This window comes from Eucalyptus grandis, chromosome 4 (genome assembly GCF_016545825.1).
Source record: "Eucalyptus grandis isolate ANBG69807.140 chromosome 4, ASM1654582v1, whole genome shotgun sequence".
Lineage (NCBI taxonomy): Eukaryota > Viridiplantae > Streptophyta > Magnoliopsida > Myrtales > Myrtaceae > Eucalyptus > Eucalyptus grandis.
Genome location: NC_052615.1, coordinates 32,654,590 through 32,671,939, shown reverse-complemented (window position 1 = coordinate 32,671,939; position 17,350 = coordinate 32,654,590). Strand labels below are relative to the sequence as shown.

The 17,350-nt window shown below is 44.2% G+C and overlaps 3 protein-coding genes across 5 annotated transcripts; all 3 read right to left on the bottom strand.

The window, feature by feature from the left end:
• Positions 1-259: 259 nt before the first annotated feature.
• LOC104441916 (asparagine--tRNA ligase, chloroplastic/mitochondrial) lies at positions 260-7,126 on the bottom strand. The gene is given in 17 exon segments (XM_010055176.3): positions 260-680; positions 778-904; positions 1,721-1,795; positions 1,960-2,055; positions 2,251-2,267; positions 2,270-2,336; positions 2,456-2,539; positions 2,638-2,712; positions 2,809-2,877; positions 2,952-3,029; positions 3,154-3,234; positions 3,315-3,452; positions 5,591-5,695; positions 5,814-5,924; positions 6,144-6,212; positions 6,556-6,884; positions 6,887-7,126. Coding segments are annotated over 17 exon segments (1,722 nt in total). The 5' UTR covers positions 6,972-7,126; the 3' UTR covers positions 260-564.
• Positions 7,127-7,873: 747 nt separating this feature from the next.
• Positions 7,874-10,263, bottom strand: LOC104441915 (steroid 5-alpha-reductase DET2). Of its 3 annotated transcripts, none has more exons than XM_010055172.3 (3): positions 9,918-10,263; positions 9,219-9,274; positions 7,874-9,056 (listed from the first exon to the last, which is right to left on the bottom strand). In XM_010055172.3, the coding sequence occupies exon 3, from the start codon at positions 8,870-8,872 to the stop codon at positions 8,069-8,071; it is 804 nt and encodes a 267-aa protein (XP_010053474.1). In that variant the 5' UTR covers positions 8,873-9,056; positions 9,219-9,274; positions 9,918-10,263; the 3' UTR covers positions 7,874-8,068. The 3 variants fall into 3 exon arrangements, with proteins under 3 accessions (XP_010053474.1, XP_010053476.1, XP_010053477.1); XM_010055174.3 differs by having other exon boundaries at positions 9,219-9,271; XM_010055175.3 differs by lacking the exon at positions 9,219-9,274.
• An 867-nt stretch (positions 10,264-11,130) lies between these two features.
• On the bottom strand, positions 11,131-16,617 carry LOC104441914 (putative glucuronosyltransferase PGSIP8). Its single transcript, XM_039311390.1, is given in 6 exon segments — positions 11,131-11,981; positions 11,984-12,003; positions 12,300-12,447; positions 12,535-12,736; positions 12,927-13,185; positions 15,874-16,617. Coding segments are annotated over 6 exon segments (1,452 nt in total). The 5' UTR covers positions 16,179-16,617; the 3' UTR covers positions 11,131-11,463.
• Between the last annotated feature and the right edge of the window lie 733 nt (positions 16,618-17,350).

The following is a 17,350-nucleotide window of genomic DNA, read 5'->3' as shown; positions in this document are numbered from 1 at the left end:
ATCCGTCTTCGTCATTTGATAAAACTGAACTGATCGAGGGCACGCAAAGAATATTAACATCTTCACATGCGGTGCGTTACCCACATGAAACTACATAGTCGAGTGCATCGAAGGCCTACCTCTAATGACAAATGGTATGCAACTTAATACTCAGCTGCGTGCTCAACAACGATGGGCGGATTCTCATAAGCAGAGGCTTGTGAAATAGACGTCTGCCAACACACGGGTTTCAGTAATCACTAATCACAAAAACCAAGTGTCACGAATGATTTGGCGTAGCCTTTGCCTTTCGATCGGCCTAAATTCAACGGAATAGATTATATTGGTCCGACGCACAAGATAGACCACGTTCCTGAGGGCACTTCCTTTACGGAGATCCATACCCTTCTAAAGCCTAATGCCAAGTTGCAAATACAATGAGCATGGCATCGTTAGGCCGCTTAAAGAATGATATATATACAGAAACTTTCAAGTTTAAACTTCAAAAAGACTGCCTAGTTTAGAGGCCAAAAAGGAGAAACTTGAGCTGCAATTCGGCAACAACATGAGAAAAGAATAATCCTACTAGAACTCAGATGAACCAGGCGCCCGAGGAAAAGGTATTGTGTCTCTTATGTTCTCTATGCCAGTGGCAAACTGCACAAGCCTCTCGAAGCCCAACCCAAATCCCGCATGAGGAACTGCCACATGAGGATGAAAAGCCGCAGTTTTCAATCATGGTTGTTCAAAATTGCTGCTTTGACATCGGAATATATGATTAAACAGAAACTCACTCACCTGAACCATAGCGCCGCAAATCAAGATACCACCAGTAGGTGTCTTTATTCAGCTTTAAGTCATCTAGACGGGCTTCTAGATACTCAAGCCTTTCTTCTCTTTGGCTTCCTCCAATGAGCTCCCCAACCTGCAAAAGAGTCGCCATTAAATAAGAAAGAGAAAAAGCTAGACTAGACAGGAAAGCCCGAAAACAACCTTATAGCCACCCATCTGTGAAGAGGTATGGCTTGGAAACAATTTGGCTGTAGAATGACCCATTGTTGGCAATTTTTATATACTCTGGTAGTCCTATTGGTTTATGCTGATTTTACCTCAACTTTGTCAATTGAAGTACTACTAGGCTAAGACATAGTGATACGTGGACAGAAATGATCTAAAATCCATTCATGTGCTCTCTCCAATGGAAAGGCTTATTAGTCGTCCAAGTTATAATACACATCCCCGAGTCACTTAAATTAGGAAACAATAGATGTGCTGGAACTAGAGGAACACAAACAACCTATTGATCTGTTGGAAAGGTGGTACGAGTCACCTTTCCTGAATATCCGAATTTAACAGACCTTTATAACTGAAGATTCTATTTATGTAGAGCTTATTTTCACTTTTCTTCATTTGGGTAAATAAAGATGGGGGATCTAAGTTTTACCAAAAAAAAAAAAAAAAAAAGATGGGGGATCTAATGGTGAGACTCAGGCATGGGCCTAAGGCCTAAGGCCAAGGAAAGGGTGGTTCTAAGTAACCGATACATCGGCCTTGGTCCTTTTTCTCCTCTTTTTTCTTTTTATTAAATTTTCTGTGGGAGAAATCCCTTAATAGCTTCATTTTCATCGTGTGGATTAATCAGCCAATGTCATCACCTCATGCTTGTTAAAATTGGCCGTCCAGTAGACTTTAAATCAGGAAGGGCATATGATAGAAGAGAAAAGGAAGGAGTCGAGTTTACCCGAGGTACCAACATATCCATAGCAGCAACTGTCCTTCCATCGTCATTTTGCCGCATATAAAATGCTTTGATATCCTAAATTATTAAGTATAAAGAAGCTTTCAATGCATTATATTCATTTCATAGGCAAGAAATTATGCTGAAAGCTGAATTTTTTTTTTCTTTTTGGGTAACGGGGCAGGGGCTGCGGGGTGGGGGGTGCTTTAACAGAAAGAATGCAGGGAGACTATGGCTCATACCTTTGGATAATCTCTAATGATTACTGGGCATCCACAAAAGACCTGTTCTGTGATATAACGTTCATGCTCGCTTTGCAAATCGCAGCCCCATTTCACCTATAAATCAGCAAAACCACTCTATAACAAGAAAAGATCATTCTGCATCGTGTTTCAGTTTAAAGATAAAAGAAAATGGAGTTCCATGATGCTAAGCTTTTCTACCTTTAGAAGATACTTTTAAAAACTCTTTAGACATAGCCAAGCTAAACGATGTAAAAATATGCTCTGATTTAGCATAAGAAAGAGAATTACCGGGAATTCAAACTTTTCTTGGATTTGACAAGTAATTCAACAGCATCAGTATAAGTCAACTGCACAAAGTCTTTATTAACTACATCCTGCGAAGCAAGGAAATGATCTCCCACACATCAGATCATACACCTAAAGTCCAAAAGACTTCACCCTCAAATGCATCAATTCTACAAACAAAAACATCTTCATCAATAATAACTCATACCGTCAGTCGATCGATTATTCCTTTCTCAATCCAGGTATTAAAGAATTCCATATCTTCCTTGCAATTTTCAAGTACATGCCTCACCTTCAACGGATAAAAGCATTCGTTAGATGTAAATTCACAAACAAAATTTTCCTATATAAGAGCTCCAACTAGGAAAGGCCAGTGAAAAGGTAACATACTACATACTGGAGATAGGCAGTTGCACAGGCCATGTCATCATCCAGATCAGCAAAGGCAAGTTCAGGTTCAATCATCTACAGGATGGATACAAATTTCAAAGCTATTGAAAAAGATTATTTTAAACAGTTGTTTTCAATATAAAATGGAAAGCAAAAATAGACACTTCTCACCCAAAATTCAGCCAAATGCCTTGCTGTGTTGGAATTTTCAGCTCGAAAAGTGGGTCCAAATGTATACACCTACAATTATAATAAACACACGCTCTTACTTCCGCAAATCTGATGCTGAAACGGAGGAGAGGATAACAACATACATCAGAGAGAGCAGTAGCATATGTTTCGGCATTGAGTTGGCCAGAGACAGTCAAGAATGCTGGCTTTGCAAAAAAATCCTGCACGTTGCACCAGGAAATTAAAAGAAAGAATCATGCTAAACAAGAAAGCACTTAGGAAATACAGACAGAACAAACACGTAGCCCTTTCAAAATGTTATCTCCAAATAGCAAGTCAACTCACTTGTGACCAATCTATTAAACCATTTTCAGTCTTTGGAATGGCATCGATGGGAGTAGCAGTAGTTTCTCCTGAACTTGGAATCTGTGGATGCAATAGGCAATAACATTATAAACTGCAGAACATATTTTTGTAATATGTAAAAATCAAAGAAGGATACATACCAAAGTAGTGACACAAAACTGCTCTCCTGCTCCTTCACAGTCAGAAGAAGTGATAATGGGACTTGACACCCAAACAAATCCATTTTCTTGAAAAAATTTATGTGTAGCATAGGCCAAAGCATTCCTGACTCTTGAAACCTAGATTTGGAGAGAGTTAAAGAAGAAAATAGATGCTTCAAAATTTTGCCATTTCAGAAATTCCGTCAAATGGTGCATGTCAGAGCATGAAAATGAATAATTGCAAGATCTCACAAAATCAATGCCATCACAAGTTTGACTGAGACAAGATATTCAACAAAAGGAGCAGACAAGACAAATAAATGATTGATTCTTGCAAAAGTGAAACATCAACATTCAATAATTAAAGAAAAAAGTTCATAGTTTGTCAAAGTCAACTAGATGTCCCATATCAGGTTCCTATTTTAAAGAAGGAACTCGATCACGATACTGGAATTACTATAGTTGACATCATCAATGGAGTTGAATGTTCTCATCATAAACTGGAAATCAAGGAACAACATCAACATAATCCTAAATGTGTCGCCAAAACAGGCAAATCCCAATGTGATGAAAGTTTGCTCGGACATTCTTGAATAAATCACTCTTTTCTCCAAATGTTTTGGATGACATCTCACAAAAAGAATAACCAATTGTCTTTGTTTTAAGAATACTGTGCAGCACAAGAAACTAGTTTATAACAGGAGAAGCCAAATTTGAAGTAGCAAAAATAACACTCTCAAAGTGATTTTTAGGGGTGTGCAAAAGAATTAGGACCCACCCGGACCGCTTGGAACCGGACCGGAATCGCCCAGAACCGGTCTTAAGAGAACCGGTCTAGTTCCCGATTCCAATTTATGGGAACTGGTGGATATCAATCCGCTTCCCGGTTCAATGGGCGGATCCGCCCACCTGGATTGGACCGGTTATATTATAATAATATATTAATTTTTAATATTTAAAAAAATTAGAAATTAGCAAATCTAAAATTTAGTGCTCTAATCACCATCTTGTCTTAATTTACTACTCTCCTACTTCATCTCGTCTCTCTTAGTTCAAAATCTCCCCAAGCTCCCTCTTCCTCTCCAATTCACCTCTGCATCTACTCATCACCCTTCGAGTCCTAGTCTAAACTCAGTGAAATAGTGAATTGATTCTCTTTTCCCCCCTCGAACTTGAACTCTCTCTCCACATCATCGTCATCCTCATGGCCACGTCCACATTCACCGTCACTATAGTCCTTTTCATTGTTGGGCTCGTCCCGCTATACCTCCCCTTCCTCCCCCTCCTCAGGCCTCCCCCCATCATCCTCATTTTCGGGGACGGGCAAACTCCATGTCTAAGAATGGCTCATTGTTCCTATTGTCCTCCTCATTGTCAATCTAGAGGGAGAAGCAGGAGACAGCGGAGGCAATGGCAAAGATGGTGGTGGTGGTCGGTATGGAAGCGGCGTGATGGTCATGACCACTGCCGCCGCCGCCGCCGCGCTAGTACTTGAAGAGAATAAAGTTACCATGGTTGGGAGAGTCAAAATAAGTAGATGTGAGGAGGGCGAAAAGGGAAGGTACGGAGGTTGGACCAATTCTATGGATTCACCCGAGAACCGGACCGGATCAGTGGTCCGGTTCCCGAGTGGATCCATGTAACTAGCGAGCGGTTCCCAGTTCTAATTTTTCAAAACTGGTGTTTAGCGGGTGATTCCTAGTTCTAGGTCGGGAACCGCCCACCCGAACCATGCACACCCCTAGTGATTTTCAACACTGCTTCTTGTTAAAAAAGCAGCATGAATTCCAACAGAACATCTAGAAAACTTTAAAGACCAGCAGGTGTAGTCCACTTCCCAGAAGGAAAAGAGGGGTGCTTTGCTTCCATAGCTCTTTACTTTAAAGTTTCTTCCCAGTTCGATAATTCTTGAATATCTAAAGTATCAATAGGAGTCTATAAAAATGCACTAAATCAACCACTGATACAAATTCAAACAATCATAATACCACGGAGAATGGTGCTTTCATCTCAATCAGTTCTGAAGTATATTTCAAAGTCAAGGCTGAATAAAAAAGCAGTAGAAAGAGATCCAGAACAATCCATATTAAAAACCTTCTGGAAATTGCCAAGAGGAAATTATGGGGCAGATAACACCTGTAAAAACAAGTGAACCGAAGGGGGAATATGCATGATAGGAGGACACTACAGCATCTACCAATCTTCTGTATGCTATTACATCAAGCAGTAAGCTTAAAGCAATTATGCATTAATAATCACAAAAAACAGATTCTTACCGCACCAAATGTGTTTGTTCTGGGTCGAAGATGAGCCTTTGTTCTTAGAAACTCCCTGCTGACCCTTTTCTTTTGAATGGGATAGGAAGGATCACTCTTGCCAACCTGTCAAGAAAACTATGAGCACAACAGCATTGCTGATTTAGCTAAAAAGTTGAGCACAAGTGATGAAATTGGATCACTTCACATAATAACATATTCAAAAATTCCGATAGCTCCATACCAACATAATTTTCTTGACCTTCAATTCCACCTTCTGCTTTGATCCTTGGCTGGCGACAAGGATCCCTTGTATCCAAATTGATGCACCGGTTGACACCAAGCCAGATTCTACCTATGATTTTACCCCAGAAATTAACAAAACACACCTCTGAGATGTCTCTAAAGGAGTGCATATATCGCCCTAGTCTCATGTGAAACCATTTCCTTCAGAAAAATATGCATCATAACCATGAAAATAACTGCATGATAAAATGAAGCATGAGAGTTTCCCGATCTCATGAAAGCTAGCACAATGTATGTAGACCAAAAATTTTATTGCTTGCGGGATTACCTGATCATATCCTTCAGCATCCGAATCCATGACACATTGCATATTCGAGAGGCAGGAACCATCGTTAACCTACATCGGAAATGGAAGAGAAAACCAATACGCCATCGAAATGCTTAATTACACTGAACACTTAACCCATACGGAACATTCGTGGCACGAACGAATCCAAGCATTATGATGGTACTATATATTAGCTTAAAAGATAAATCCTTTAAGAGAATCCGAGATACTAAACTCCTTTTTTTTTTCCTTCAGAAGTGATCCTGCAAATGCTGTGCTTCACTAGCTTAGCCAACTAAAAGCTTCAATTCACCAATGATAGATTACTCCGTGGAACTCAACATTCCCATTACCCACAAAATAAACAATCAATGCCACGAGCCAAAAATTCACATACAGAATCAATCATTACCTCGATGAACGTGACGCTGCTCTGGGCACGAAGAGTCCGGACCCATCCCATGACCGTCAGCGTCTGCCCGACCAGGCCCAACCCTTCTTCGGGGCCGCCCTTGATCTCCGAAATCTTCAACCTTTTCCTGAACTCGCCGACCCTGCCGCCGAACTCGCCCCTCGGGGGGTCCGCGAGCTCCGACTTCTTGGCCTCGACGGCCTCGCCGGACCGGAGGGCGGCGGCGATCGCGGTGCAGAGGCATCTCCGGCGGGGGCGGCGGCCGGGGGCGGAAGGGGCGGCGAGGGGCGAAGGCGGCGGCGGAGGGGGAAAGGTCGGGGCTTTGAGAGGGGATTGGAGGAGCAGAGGGCGAGGAGGCGGAGGGTGGAGTAGGGTTTGAGGCGGAGGGGAGCGGAAGGCGATAAGGGGAACGCCATTGGGACAGGGAGACACCTCGGAGCTCGGCCTCTTGTCTGTCTGGCTGTCCGCCTGCGCGCCTTAGAATTCTGACCACAGGGGAGCTCGACGCTCGAGTGAGCCAATGAAGAAGGATGAAGTTGCTGATGATGTCATGAAGATTTCATTTGCTCAAGAAAATAAAAAGGTCCCATGAGCTTATGTGAAAATCCAGGATGCACTCTCTTTACTCGATTCTCATACTCCTTTGTGAAATAGTTTGTCCTTGCCATGGCATTTCTTAAAAACTTTCTTTTTTGACTCGTAGTGAGATAGTAATTTGAATTCATTTTTGGCATCGTGTGAAATCAACGTAAAATAAAAATATTGAGGTGACGCTAGGAAACGTGTGATTGCCATTCATGGTGGATTGCAACATTTTGAATTGATGAATTTATATGTGATGTTCTGATCGTTTAACCGACTAATTGACATTGTTTTGTAATTACGACAAAATATTCACCGTTGGTAATGGGTTTTCCACTTTCCTTTCTGTATATTGTGTCTGTGTTTTTTGATATCCCCTGAGTACAATCTTTTTCTTACGTTTAGGGAGATACTCTGAACATATTTTCGTACGAGTTTCTCCTCCAGAAGTGAACAATCAAGAGAAAAAAAGTCGCCCTTCATCCTAGCCAAAAGGCTGAGAAAGTCTCTTCTTCTGTTTTGAACTCGACATGCTGATCCCTGTGTCCATTTCTATCACAAGAGTCAGGTGAACTAAAATGAAACTGTCGACTCGACACTCAAAAACAGAAAGAATAGAAAACAGCCGTTATCCAACTTCAAGTCCAGGGCATTGGATTGCATGGCAATTATTTCTTCCTCTGGCTTTTGCCAAGAACTAAAACATAGAGCATGTTAAAAAAAATGGGCGTCATAATGACCAATGGTGTTCATACTTCAGAATTGAACAACATAGTAAGCAATATCCACTGATCAATAGTAACTCCATTATTCAGGGGGATTACAAATTTTTCTTGGAAAAGCTCTAACAAGAAGAAACGTTGGGTACAAATCACGTCCAGTTTCATCCATATTTTTCATTTCCCTGTTTGCAAGCATCCTTATGAATTGATCAATACAAGAATGGAATGACAGCTTTCCTGCTCTTGGGATACTCCTCCCCAAATTTATCCAAATACCACCTGTGGTTTGCACGAGCCCGAGGCACCAAGTTGGCGCACGTGTAGAGGAAGAACCCGAAGCCGGCCCAAGACCATGTCATCACAGCCCATCCCAGCCACTCCACAATCTCTCCAAAATAATTGGGACAGCTCACAAACTCGAACAACCCTCCTCTTGGCACTCGATACCCTTTCCCTTCCCTCTTTAACCCCACCAACACCATGTCCGATGACATGTTCATATACATCCCACTAACAAATATCACCAATCCCACCAAGAATCTCCCCCAAAACCACCACCCACCAGCAGCACCGTCACTCTCGTAATTAGACACCCACCTGGCTTGCACGTAAGCATTCAAGAGATTGAACCCAAATGCCATGAAGGCCACAGTGACCGGAAAACGATTTGCAGCATTTGGTTGAGTACTTCTCTGACCACCGCTTGATCTGATGCGCAGTGGATATATGATTGTTCGATGAAAGTAGTGAAAGAGGAAAGGGGAGATGAGAATGAGGGATCTGGCGTTGGAGGAGTTTTTGCCAAAGGGGAAAATCAAGAGCGTGAGCCAAAGAGTGGGGCTTTCCATGAGGAACCAAGCAAGGGCTGGGGAGATGGTGGGGCCCCACCCTGAGCGGTGGTGCTTGCCATAAGGGGCTTGGATGTATCGTAGGGAGATGAAGGTGGGCGGTCCAATGAGGTAGAGAGCGAGCAGGCAGTTGTGAAAGAGTTTCTCATCCGAGATGGTGAGCATCTTTGAGTTTTGAATGTCTTTGCTGGTTGATGATGTGGCAATCGAGGGAAGAGTTTGGGAGTTTAATGTACGAATATGAATTAGACTCTCAAGCAAGCAATAAAATAGGAGCTGACAAATCGAGGTAGTATTGGCCGGAACAGACACCTTCTGCTCTGGTGCCTAGCTAGCTCCCATATAGTAGCTGCCAGATAAGGTTATATTGATGTCATTGGCATTTGGGATAAGGAAGAAAAATAACTGGTAGATTATATCTTTGAATCCTACGATTGACATGTGGTGTATATATAGCATTCAAAGTCAACCACTAGTAAGTTCACAGTGATAGGCAGGTAAAATAGTCAACCTTGTGATGGAAAATTAGGACAAGAGAGTTGGTCAATGTCCCACTGAGCGTACCTGCTATGATGAGAAAAAATCAACAGAGGGAAAGAAGGCCCAAGATTTCATTTTACTTCCATCGTGTAAAAAGCATACAAGAAAAGCCAGCTAAACAGAATAAAAACACCAACAATTTCGGAAAAAAGGATTAAATCCACTGTGATCAGAGCATAATTGCAAGCAGATAATGCCTAATGCAGAAGTAGAAATTTGAATGCATTTTTCTTTAATGATAAAATAAGTTAAAATACAGAAAAGCGCATTTGGTGAAAAAGAAATCGGCAAAAAAGTAGCAGCAAACTAATTCATCTCGTTGAGGAAACAGAGGAGGTGTCCATATGCTATCATCAGATGCTGATGTCCATGTTTGGGAGGCATGTTCAGCTAAATTTTATAGGGTTCGTGCCACAAACTAAGAACCTAGTCGACTCGGGACACCAAACAACCCTCACTCTCTCACCACTCCCAGGAAATTGGTACCTACTGCAACTACCACTCCACCCAAAAGCATCAGTCGTGCTTGAACCACTAGAGCAAACCCAAAAAGAACTCGTCTTGTTTTCACAGAGACATTTCAACAAGCAGGTAAGATGGACAGAAACTCAAACGACAGCCAGCACTCAAGTACAAGCACTGAAACTCGAAGAGTAGCAAGCAATGATACCACGGGTCAGGCGACTGGATTCGGAGGAAGCGACGACAGGGATCGATGCAGGGCAACCGGGAGGAAGAACCCAACGTGGGGTTTCATTCGGATCTGCATCATCAGCGTTCTCCCCTTCAGATTTCTCACTCCATGAATCTGCGAGGGAGCAGCGACGGCCCACGGGGGTGCTCTTTCAATGGGTACTGGAAAGGAAGCTATAATTCCTGAAATTCAGCTCGGAAAAATACAAAAAATCGAATCTTTTTAGATCCAAGTCAATGTAGATGCCCTTTTATTCTTCCCCTTAATAGTTCAGAGAAGAGAACCTCCTTTCGCTCTCCGAAAACTTGAAGAGAGAGAGAGAGAGAGAAGGCCGAAGCAAACTTCTCAATTGAATTAATTTAATTCTAAATCTTTTGGTATTGGTATCAATTTATTTTTTTCATGACCTGGGAACAATCGTACAGCCGGCAACCGATAGCATAAACCAGGTGACCCACACAAAGACTCACCTCCTACAAGCCGCATGTAAGTCGCGCAATAGGAGCGCGGAGTTTCAAACCCCTCCCTTTCTGAATGAGGGGTAGGGCATGAATCAGCGCGTCCATCGCGGGATGGGTTTATATTGATATCAATTCATCAACTCTAACATAATAATTTTAGATGATGTGTTATTTTTTTATTCTTTTTCCTTTTCCTTTTCTTTTATTTCTTCCTCTATGGACTTTTCTCGCGGCGAGGCTCACTGGCCACTAGGTGAGGGCGCAAAGCCCTTGTCGGCCATCAACAATAAACGCGACCTTCACCCAAGGCTGTAGGGGAGACGACTTAAGGCGAGGGTTGTGACCCTTGCTGGTGGTTGACGAGAACTTCGTCACCCTCACCTAGTGACCTGTGGCCAACGTCGGCCATTGCAAGGAAAAGTCCAAGGAAAAAGGAGAGAGAAAAGAAAAAGAAAAAAATTAATTAAAAATTTCAAAAATATTATTTAAAAATTATTACATTAGCATCAATCGAAACAGGGTGCTGTACCGACTCAACGCGGCAGAACCGTGAGGCTCTTAATTCCAATGGGGTCGGTCGGACCGAGTAAACTCACCAATCGATTTTCGTATCTGTGTTTAGCTTGAATGCAATCTCCGCGTTTCCAGCTACTTGCTGGAGCATATTACGAACAGCGTCTGGTGATTGCAGCAAAAGATTGGTCAAACACCACACTGAGAGAGCAGCATTGGTTACAAATTTTCCTAGAATAAATGGTCATTTCAAGTTCAATCTCCCATGCATTGTATCCCTATCCTCACTAGATGCCCATAGGAACAGTTCACCGAAGAATAATAATGCAACAAATTTAGCACAATAGAAGCAACCTTTCCTGTTTCAATAAATCTTTCAAAAAAATTATGGTACAGAATGCAGGAAGTACAAAAAATGTCAAACTTCCCCCCACATTGATCTCCACTGCTCCGACCGGCAGCTTCCGAACCCGTGCTCTTTCCTCGTGGAATTCCCTTCTCGATGCAATCCTATATAAACATCAGGTGTTTGTCCAAAACGTGCGCCTTCAGTACAGTTTGTTGAACCCCTGGGATGGGGATTGCTCGCCCAATCTCGGGAGGAAACCCTCTCTCTCGAGCGATACCTGAAGGCTCGTCGTGACCTTCACCAAGGATGTCCACACCAGAGGCGCGCAGCAGAATGCGTAGCCGAACACGGCAAGCGCCCTCACAACACCGTCCCGATACCAAGGAAACGCCATGACGAAGAGGGCCCCGATGATCCCGAACCATGGGACCAGGATCGTTAGAGTGGGAAGCAAAAAGGCATTGATCGTGATGGATAAGAGAGAGAAAGACCCGAGACAATAGAGGCTCCAACCCAGCAAGGGATGAATCGTGTGAGGGATGAGGAAGAATGGGACAGTGTACGCTGCGAGGATGGACCAGATGGCTACCAATTTAAGGGCTGTCTGGATTAAGGAGGTGTTCTTGTCAGTCCGCCTGTAGCACAGCTTGGAGAAGTTTGGCCGTGCCAAACGAGTCATTGCAATCACAGCTAGGTAAAACACAGTTTGGATCAGCGCAAAGGCATTTCCGCGCTGTACCTGCACATAGAACAATGAGTGGATAAGCTTCTGCAAAATTGCGATATCGCAGTAATAATGTGTGGATTTTAGACAGATTGGTTCAACGTGCCACATGAAAAGAGAATGAGTTTAGTTACTGCTCTCTTGTCATTCCAAATTTCAGGAAAAAGGCAGCAATATCATGTTGAAATCAACAGGATAACATGGATCAGAAATTTAGGACTGTCATCTTGATTTCTTTCGCCAGTTTGTATTGACATTCACAGAAGGGCGATAGATCATTGAAAGGAAATTCCATATCCTCCCAATCTTACCCAAGAGTATTACGCCGCTGCTCGTGCCAAGATATTCCTAAAGGAAGGACAGGCCACGACCACCAGTACCATGGCTTCAACCACGGTGCACCTGGGAAAGTGATCACACTGTTTGGACCGCAGGGGATGTTCCACCGAAGTCTAAGATCTGAACACCAAAGGCAACAAACAATTAAGGCCAATCAAATAATATTTTCCACGGGCTGTGCTAAAAGAGTATTTTCCAGTAACTTACAGTAGTAGGAAGCATCCATTTGGTAACCCAAAGGAAGCCTATATTTTCCATCGAGCTTGGTGCCATTCGCAGGTGGATGAAACAAGGGCTGATCGAGCAAATCAGGGAAGTAGCCACCGATAAAACCCTGATCTGCACCGTCTGGATTCGCTTTACCAACTTCCAACTGATAAAGCATGTCCTTGAACACCCCAGCTGACGGCTGCAGATACACATTCATAAAGACAATCAGAAAAATGTCACGTGCAGAATTTTGCAAGGTAAAAATGAGAAGAAAAGGTTCATAATGGATATTGCCATAAGTAGGTAATCATTTCCCTAACTTTTTTCTCGTATATTCCAACAGCTACATGAATTTCTAGATTCAATAAAGGGCAAGAGAGAGATTCTACCTGCAACACGAAGAGGCCAGTGTGGAAGATGCAAGGATTGATGAACACGGCACAGAACTGGCCACATTGGAACAATTCGTCAGCCTTTCGAAGGAAGAGGTTGTCCACGTCGAGCATGACGACCCTCTCATAGTCTACCAAGTTCCACGCATAGAGCTTGTTCAGGGACAACTTGAATCTGCGATCGAAATGAGGCTGATCCTTGTACGGATTATTGAGGTTATTCACGCTTACCACCTTTGCACCATCTTCCTCTTCCCTACATTATAGAAACAGATACAATCACTTCTAATTCAGTCGTCTTGAATCCTAAATGCGAAACTGCAAGAAAGCACGAGGCCAAAATGGAAGGGAGCATTGCAAGGCGCAACACAAGCTTCGCCTCATTACTCAGAACATATGAAGTTCAACACTTGCCATGCACTTATATAAGCCACTACTATCCCATGTAAATTTTGGAAGGGAGCTATGCAGCGCCGGTACAATCCCATGTAAATTTTGGTGCAACCAAGATGAACCTTGACATGTCCATCTCCATTCACGGGAGAGGACGCCACATGCACCCCTCCTATTTCCCCAGAAATTGCCATGCAGCATCAGAAGTTTGGTAGATCACTTCTATTTAATGCGGTTACGATGAATAAGTAATTGCTTCGCATCTGTTCAATCATCTTATTAAAATAAGAGCCTCGAGCAGCACTCGCATCCATAAGTTGATTTCTGCTGCAAGTTTTCTCAGAACCCATACAGAATGTTTTGCGCATTTGACCGTGTTCAGATCTTAGATAAATTTAGATGTTTAAATGCAATTAACTACCTTAATTTACACAAATGATCGCTTTCACCATCTTTTTGATATCAAAGAAATCATAGTTGACTTAAACAAAGCCCGAAGCATGCGCAAGCAGGAATCCTTCCCCAGATTCCACCTTCATTAGCTCTTCAAACAGCTTGTACTTCCCGTTATTCTCCCATTATTTTTCTTGACCCACCGCTCAAAAAGCAGAAGCCATGGCCTAAAACTGAGATTTCGGAGATCCTGAAGTAGGGTCTAATAAAATCCTCAAAAGTCAACAAAAGGAGCAACGGACGTCCTCCAATGCAACACTCAAATACCATAATATAATAGAATCGACCGACCCCGAATGATTCACGGAGCACTAACGTTCAAGCTTGAAAGTCAACAGGGTTGCCCAAGAACAGCCTACTCCACATGGACACTTCTCAAGACCAATCAAATCAACAAACATTATTAGCTGTTTGCCGGCAAAATTCTCGTCAGAAATCTGAACTAGTCTCCTTATATGCCCATGAGCGCGTGTGGGTAGGGCTAGTGCTTGCTTGCTTGCTTGCATGTGCTCTGTCAGACACTGACCTCCTCGCGAATTGCGGGAGGCCGGCGTGGATTGATGGTGGAAAGTCACTAACGGTAGTTGCCCGCCCTCGAGCGAAGATAATGGAGAACCAACCACGTGCTCCCTACAGACGACCTCGTCATATTTCAACTTCCACATGAGCAAGCGATTGATCTGACCTTAAACCATGGACGGAGCTCGAGCCTAAGCAACTACCCACTTCACGGACCCAAGCTCTCATCTCTTCCCCCCCGGCAAACAAACAAAGACATCAAACATAGGACGTGCCTACCTCAAGAGATGTGATGATAATGTCAAAGGATGGAGCTTTGTCATTCGTCTTAAAATAAAGGTTTGATCTTTTTGGAGTTATTACCACCTTCGTCGGCCTAGTCGCCCATTTTTCAGCTTACGTCCGAACTGGGACAAAATGGGTCTTATCCTACGTGTCCCTCTCCCTCCACTAAAACCCATGGTTTCTTTTCTTTATCACAACATATGAACGCGTCATTTGCTGGCCAAAGATTAAAAAACAAGACCAAGAACAAGATCAATTGGCAAGAAACAAGAGACTGGACAACAAAAACAACTTTTCGAGCCAGCGTTTCCGCGATGCTATTCATGCGGGAACAAACCCATTGTTCGATTATCCCAAATCGACACAAAATTACAAACCCGTCTTAAATCACGAAGGGCTTGTCAATTTATTTTTCTCTTTTCGAAATTCGAATATTGAAAACGCGATATTTATCGCGAGTCCCGAGGACAGGGAGCCCACCGGCAAGAACGACGGATGGGAAAAGAAGTTCACCGATGGTCTGTCTCCACATGTTTTTTCTTCCCCCTAACGCGAATTCCCGGCACGAAAAATTTGTCCGGCCAACCCGACAGGCCTCGTGGGATGAAGCCACCTGTGACATCTAACGGACCCCGTTGATTCCCGTAAAGTAACAGAGCGACAGTAAAACCGCCCCACTCCTAAAGAAACAAAAAGATGAAAAAAAGCGGTTTTTTTTTAACTGAGAACGCAGAGCATATCCTCAAACTCCACGAAAGAATCGCCAGAAGGGCACCCGAACGATCACCCAGATCTGCCACCGCGTGATCCCCGACCGGCCAGACACGATACACGGCGGGCGCCAATCCGGCGGCCGGGAAGGTGCCGGGGTCTACGCTTACGGTGCGCTCGGAGGCAGGGGATCATCGCCAGAGGGGTCCCAGTTGGTCCACTCGGGTTCACGTTGGCACCAACGGGAATGCAGTCGAAAAGGAAAGAACATTGCAAAGGATATCAAAAGATAAGAAGAAGAAAAAGAAAAAGCCAGCGCACTTTCTATGGAAATACCCAGCTTTTCTTTTGGTTTCAAGATGATATCTTTGTTCCTTAGCTCGATTCAGAGAACCGAATGCCGACTTGGTGAAGTTGGGGATGTTTCAGACCGGAGATAAATCGATCGCTTTTAGTTTTTGTTTTTGTTTTTTTCCTGATTCTTGCAGAGTCGCCACATGAACTCGACGCGGATGTTGGAAAGAAAAGAAAAAAGGCAGAGTAATTATTGCTGCTGAAGAAAGTAAGGTAGGGCAGGACTTACAGAGCTCGGACCCAGCGGGCGGGCACGTCGACGGAGGCAATGACGACGAAATCGGCTTCGACCTCGAGCCGCGCGAGCGATCTGACGAGGACCCGCGTCGCCACGTAGAACTCGTAGTCCCTCGGCGTCCCCATGTACATCATCGTCGCGTAGGCGTTCCGCCGGCGGCTCGCGGCCTCGCCGCCGCGCCCCGCCGTCGCCGCGGTCTGTGCCGTCGCCGCCGCGGCCGCCGCCAACAGCAATAACAGCAGGAGCCCGCCGCCACCACCACCGTTCCTCCGCGGCCTCGCTTCCCGACCCATCATCAATCGACCGTTACCTCGCCCTGTTTCCGAAAGCTGCCTTATCCCCGGCCTCGCGCTCGTACGAAGACGAGCGAAGCCCGCGGAACACGCGCCGCCGAGGCGTCTGGAAGCGCGTGCGGAAGGCCGAGATGTATCTTCTCCACCTCTCGCCAGCTCTCGGCGGCTCCTCCCGTCCCCTGTCTCAAGCTTCCAGGGGAGAATGGGTGAACGCTCGAGAGAGAGGCGGAGAGAAACAGAGGTTTTCCGAGGTGGGAACAGAGCTTGGGGGCTCGCAGCAGGGGAGGGAGCAGGGGGAGACTTAAAAAGGCGGAGAACGCACGCACGAAAAAAAGGAAGGGCCTTTCTTTATCTGCGAACTTCTCCTTTCGGAGTTCATAAATAAAATCTACGAAAGAAAGGAGGGAGAGAGTGCAACTTGGCCCCCGCTTAAAGTTGCCTCTTTCCCCCCCCCCCAAAAAAGAAAAGAAGAAGAAGAAAAAGTTGCCTCCTGTTCCTCTCCTTAGTTTTGCCGTTGTCTCGGTCTGCGGGTTCCATCCATCATCCAACAATAATAACAATAAAAAAAAAAAAAAACAACAACAACAAAAACGAAAAAAAACGGAAACATTGAAGAGGAGGGGGGCAACTGGGAGGAGAAGACCAATCGCGCGCCCCGGGATTTAACGTTAAAAAATAGGTCGCGCCCTAGGAAGTTCGGGGAAGGTTTTCCTGGAAATATCTAAAAAAAAAAAAAAAATTGGGTTTTTCGGAAATTTATTTATCCTTTTGTGGGTTGTTGTGACTAGTCGGAATTGAATATTGGATTGAAACCTTGGGGGGGGTTCGTTTTCGAAATCGCGATTTAAACACGCTAAAAATGGTGAGCGATGCGGCGGCGAAGGCGAAGGTACTCGGGTCGGGAAAGGGAGACGGTACAGCTTTTGCGACTTTCGCAAGTACTGCTTGGACACCATCGAGCTGACGGGCGGGCACGAGAGGATTCGCGCGTGGGGCCCACCCGGGGTGCGAGGGTCGGCATATAACAATTAGGTGGCGATGCGCTTTGTTTTTTTATTTTTAATTTCTGGGGAAGGAGGAGGGAGGAAAAACTGTAATTTAATTAATTTAATCGGTTTTCGAAGGAGGAAAAACCAAGGCGTGCCACGTGGGTTCCTTGTTTGTAGTGGGATCGA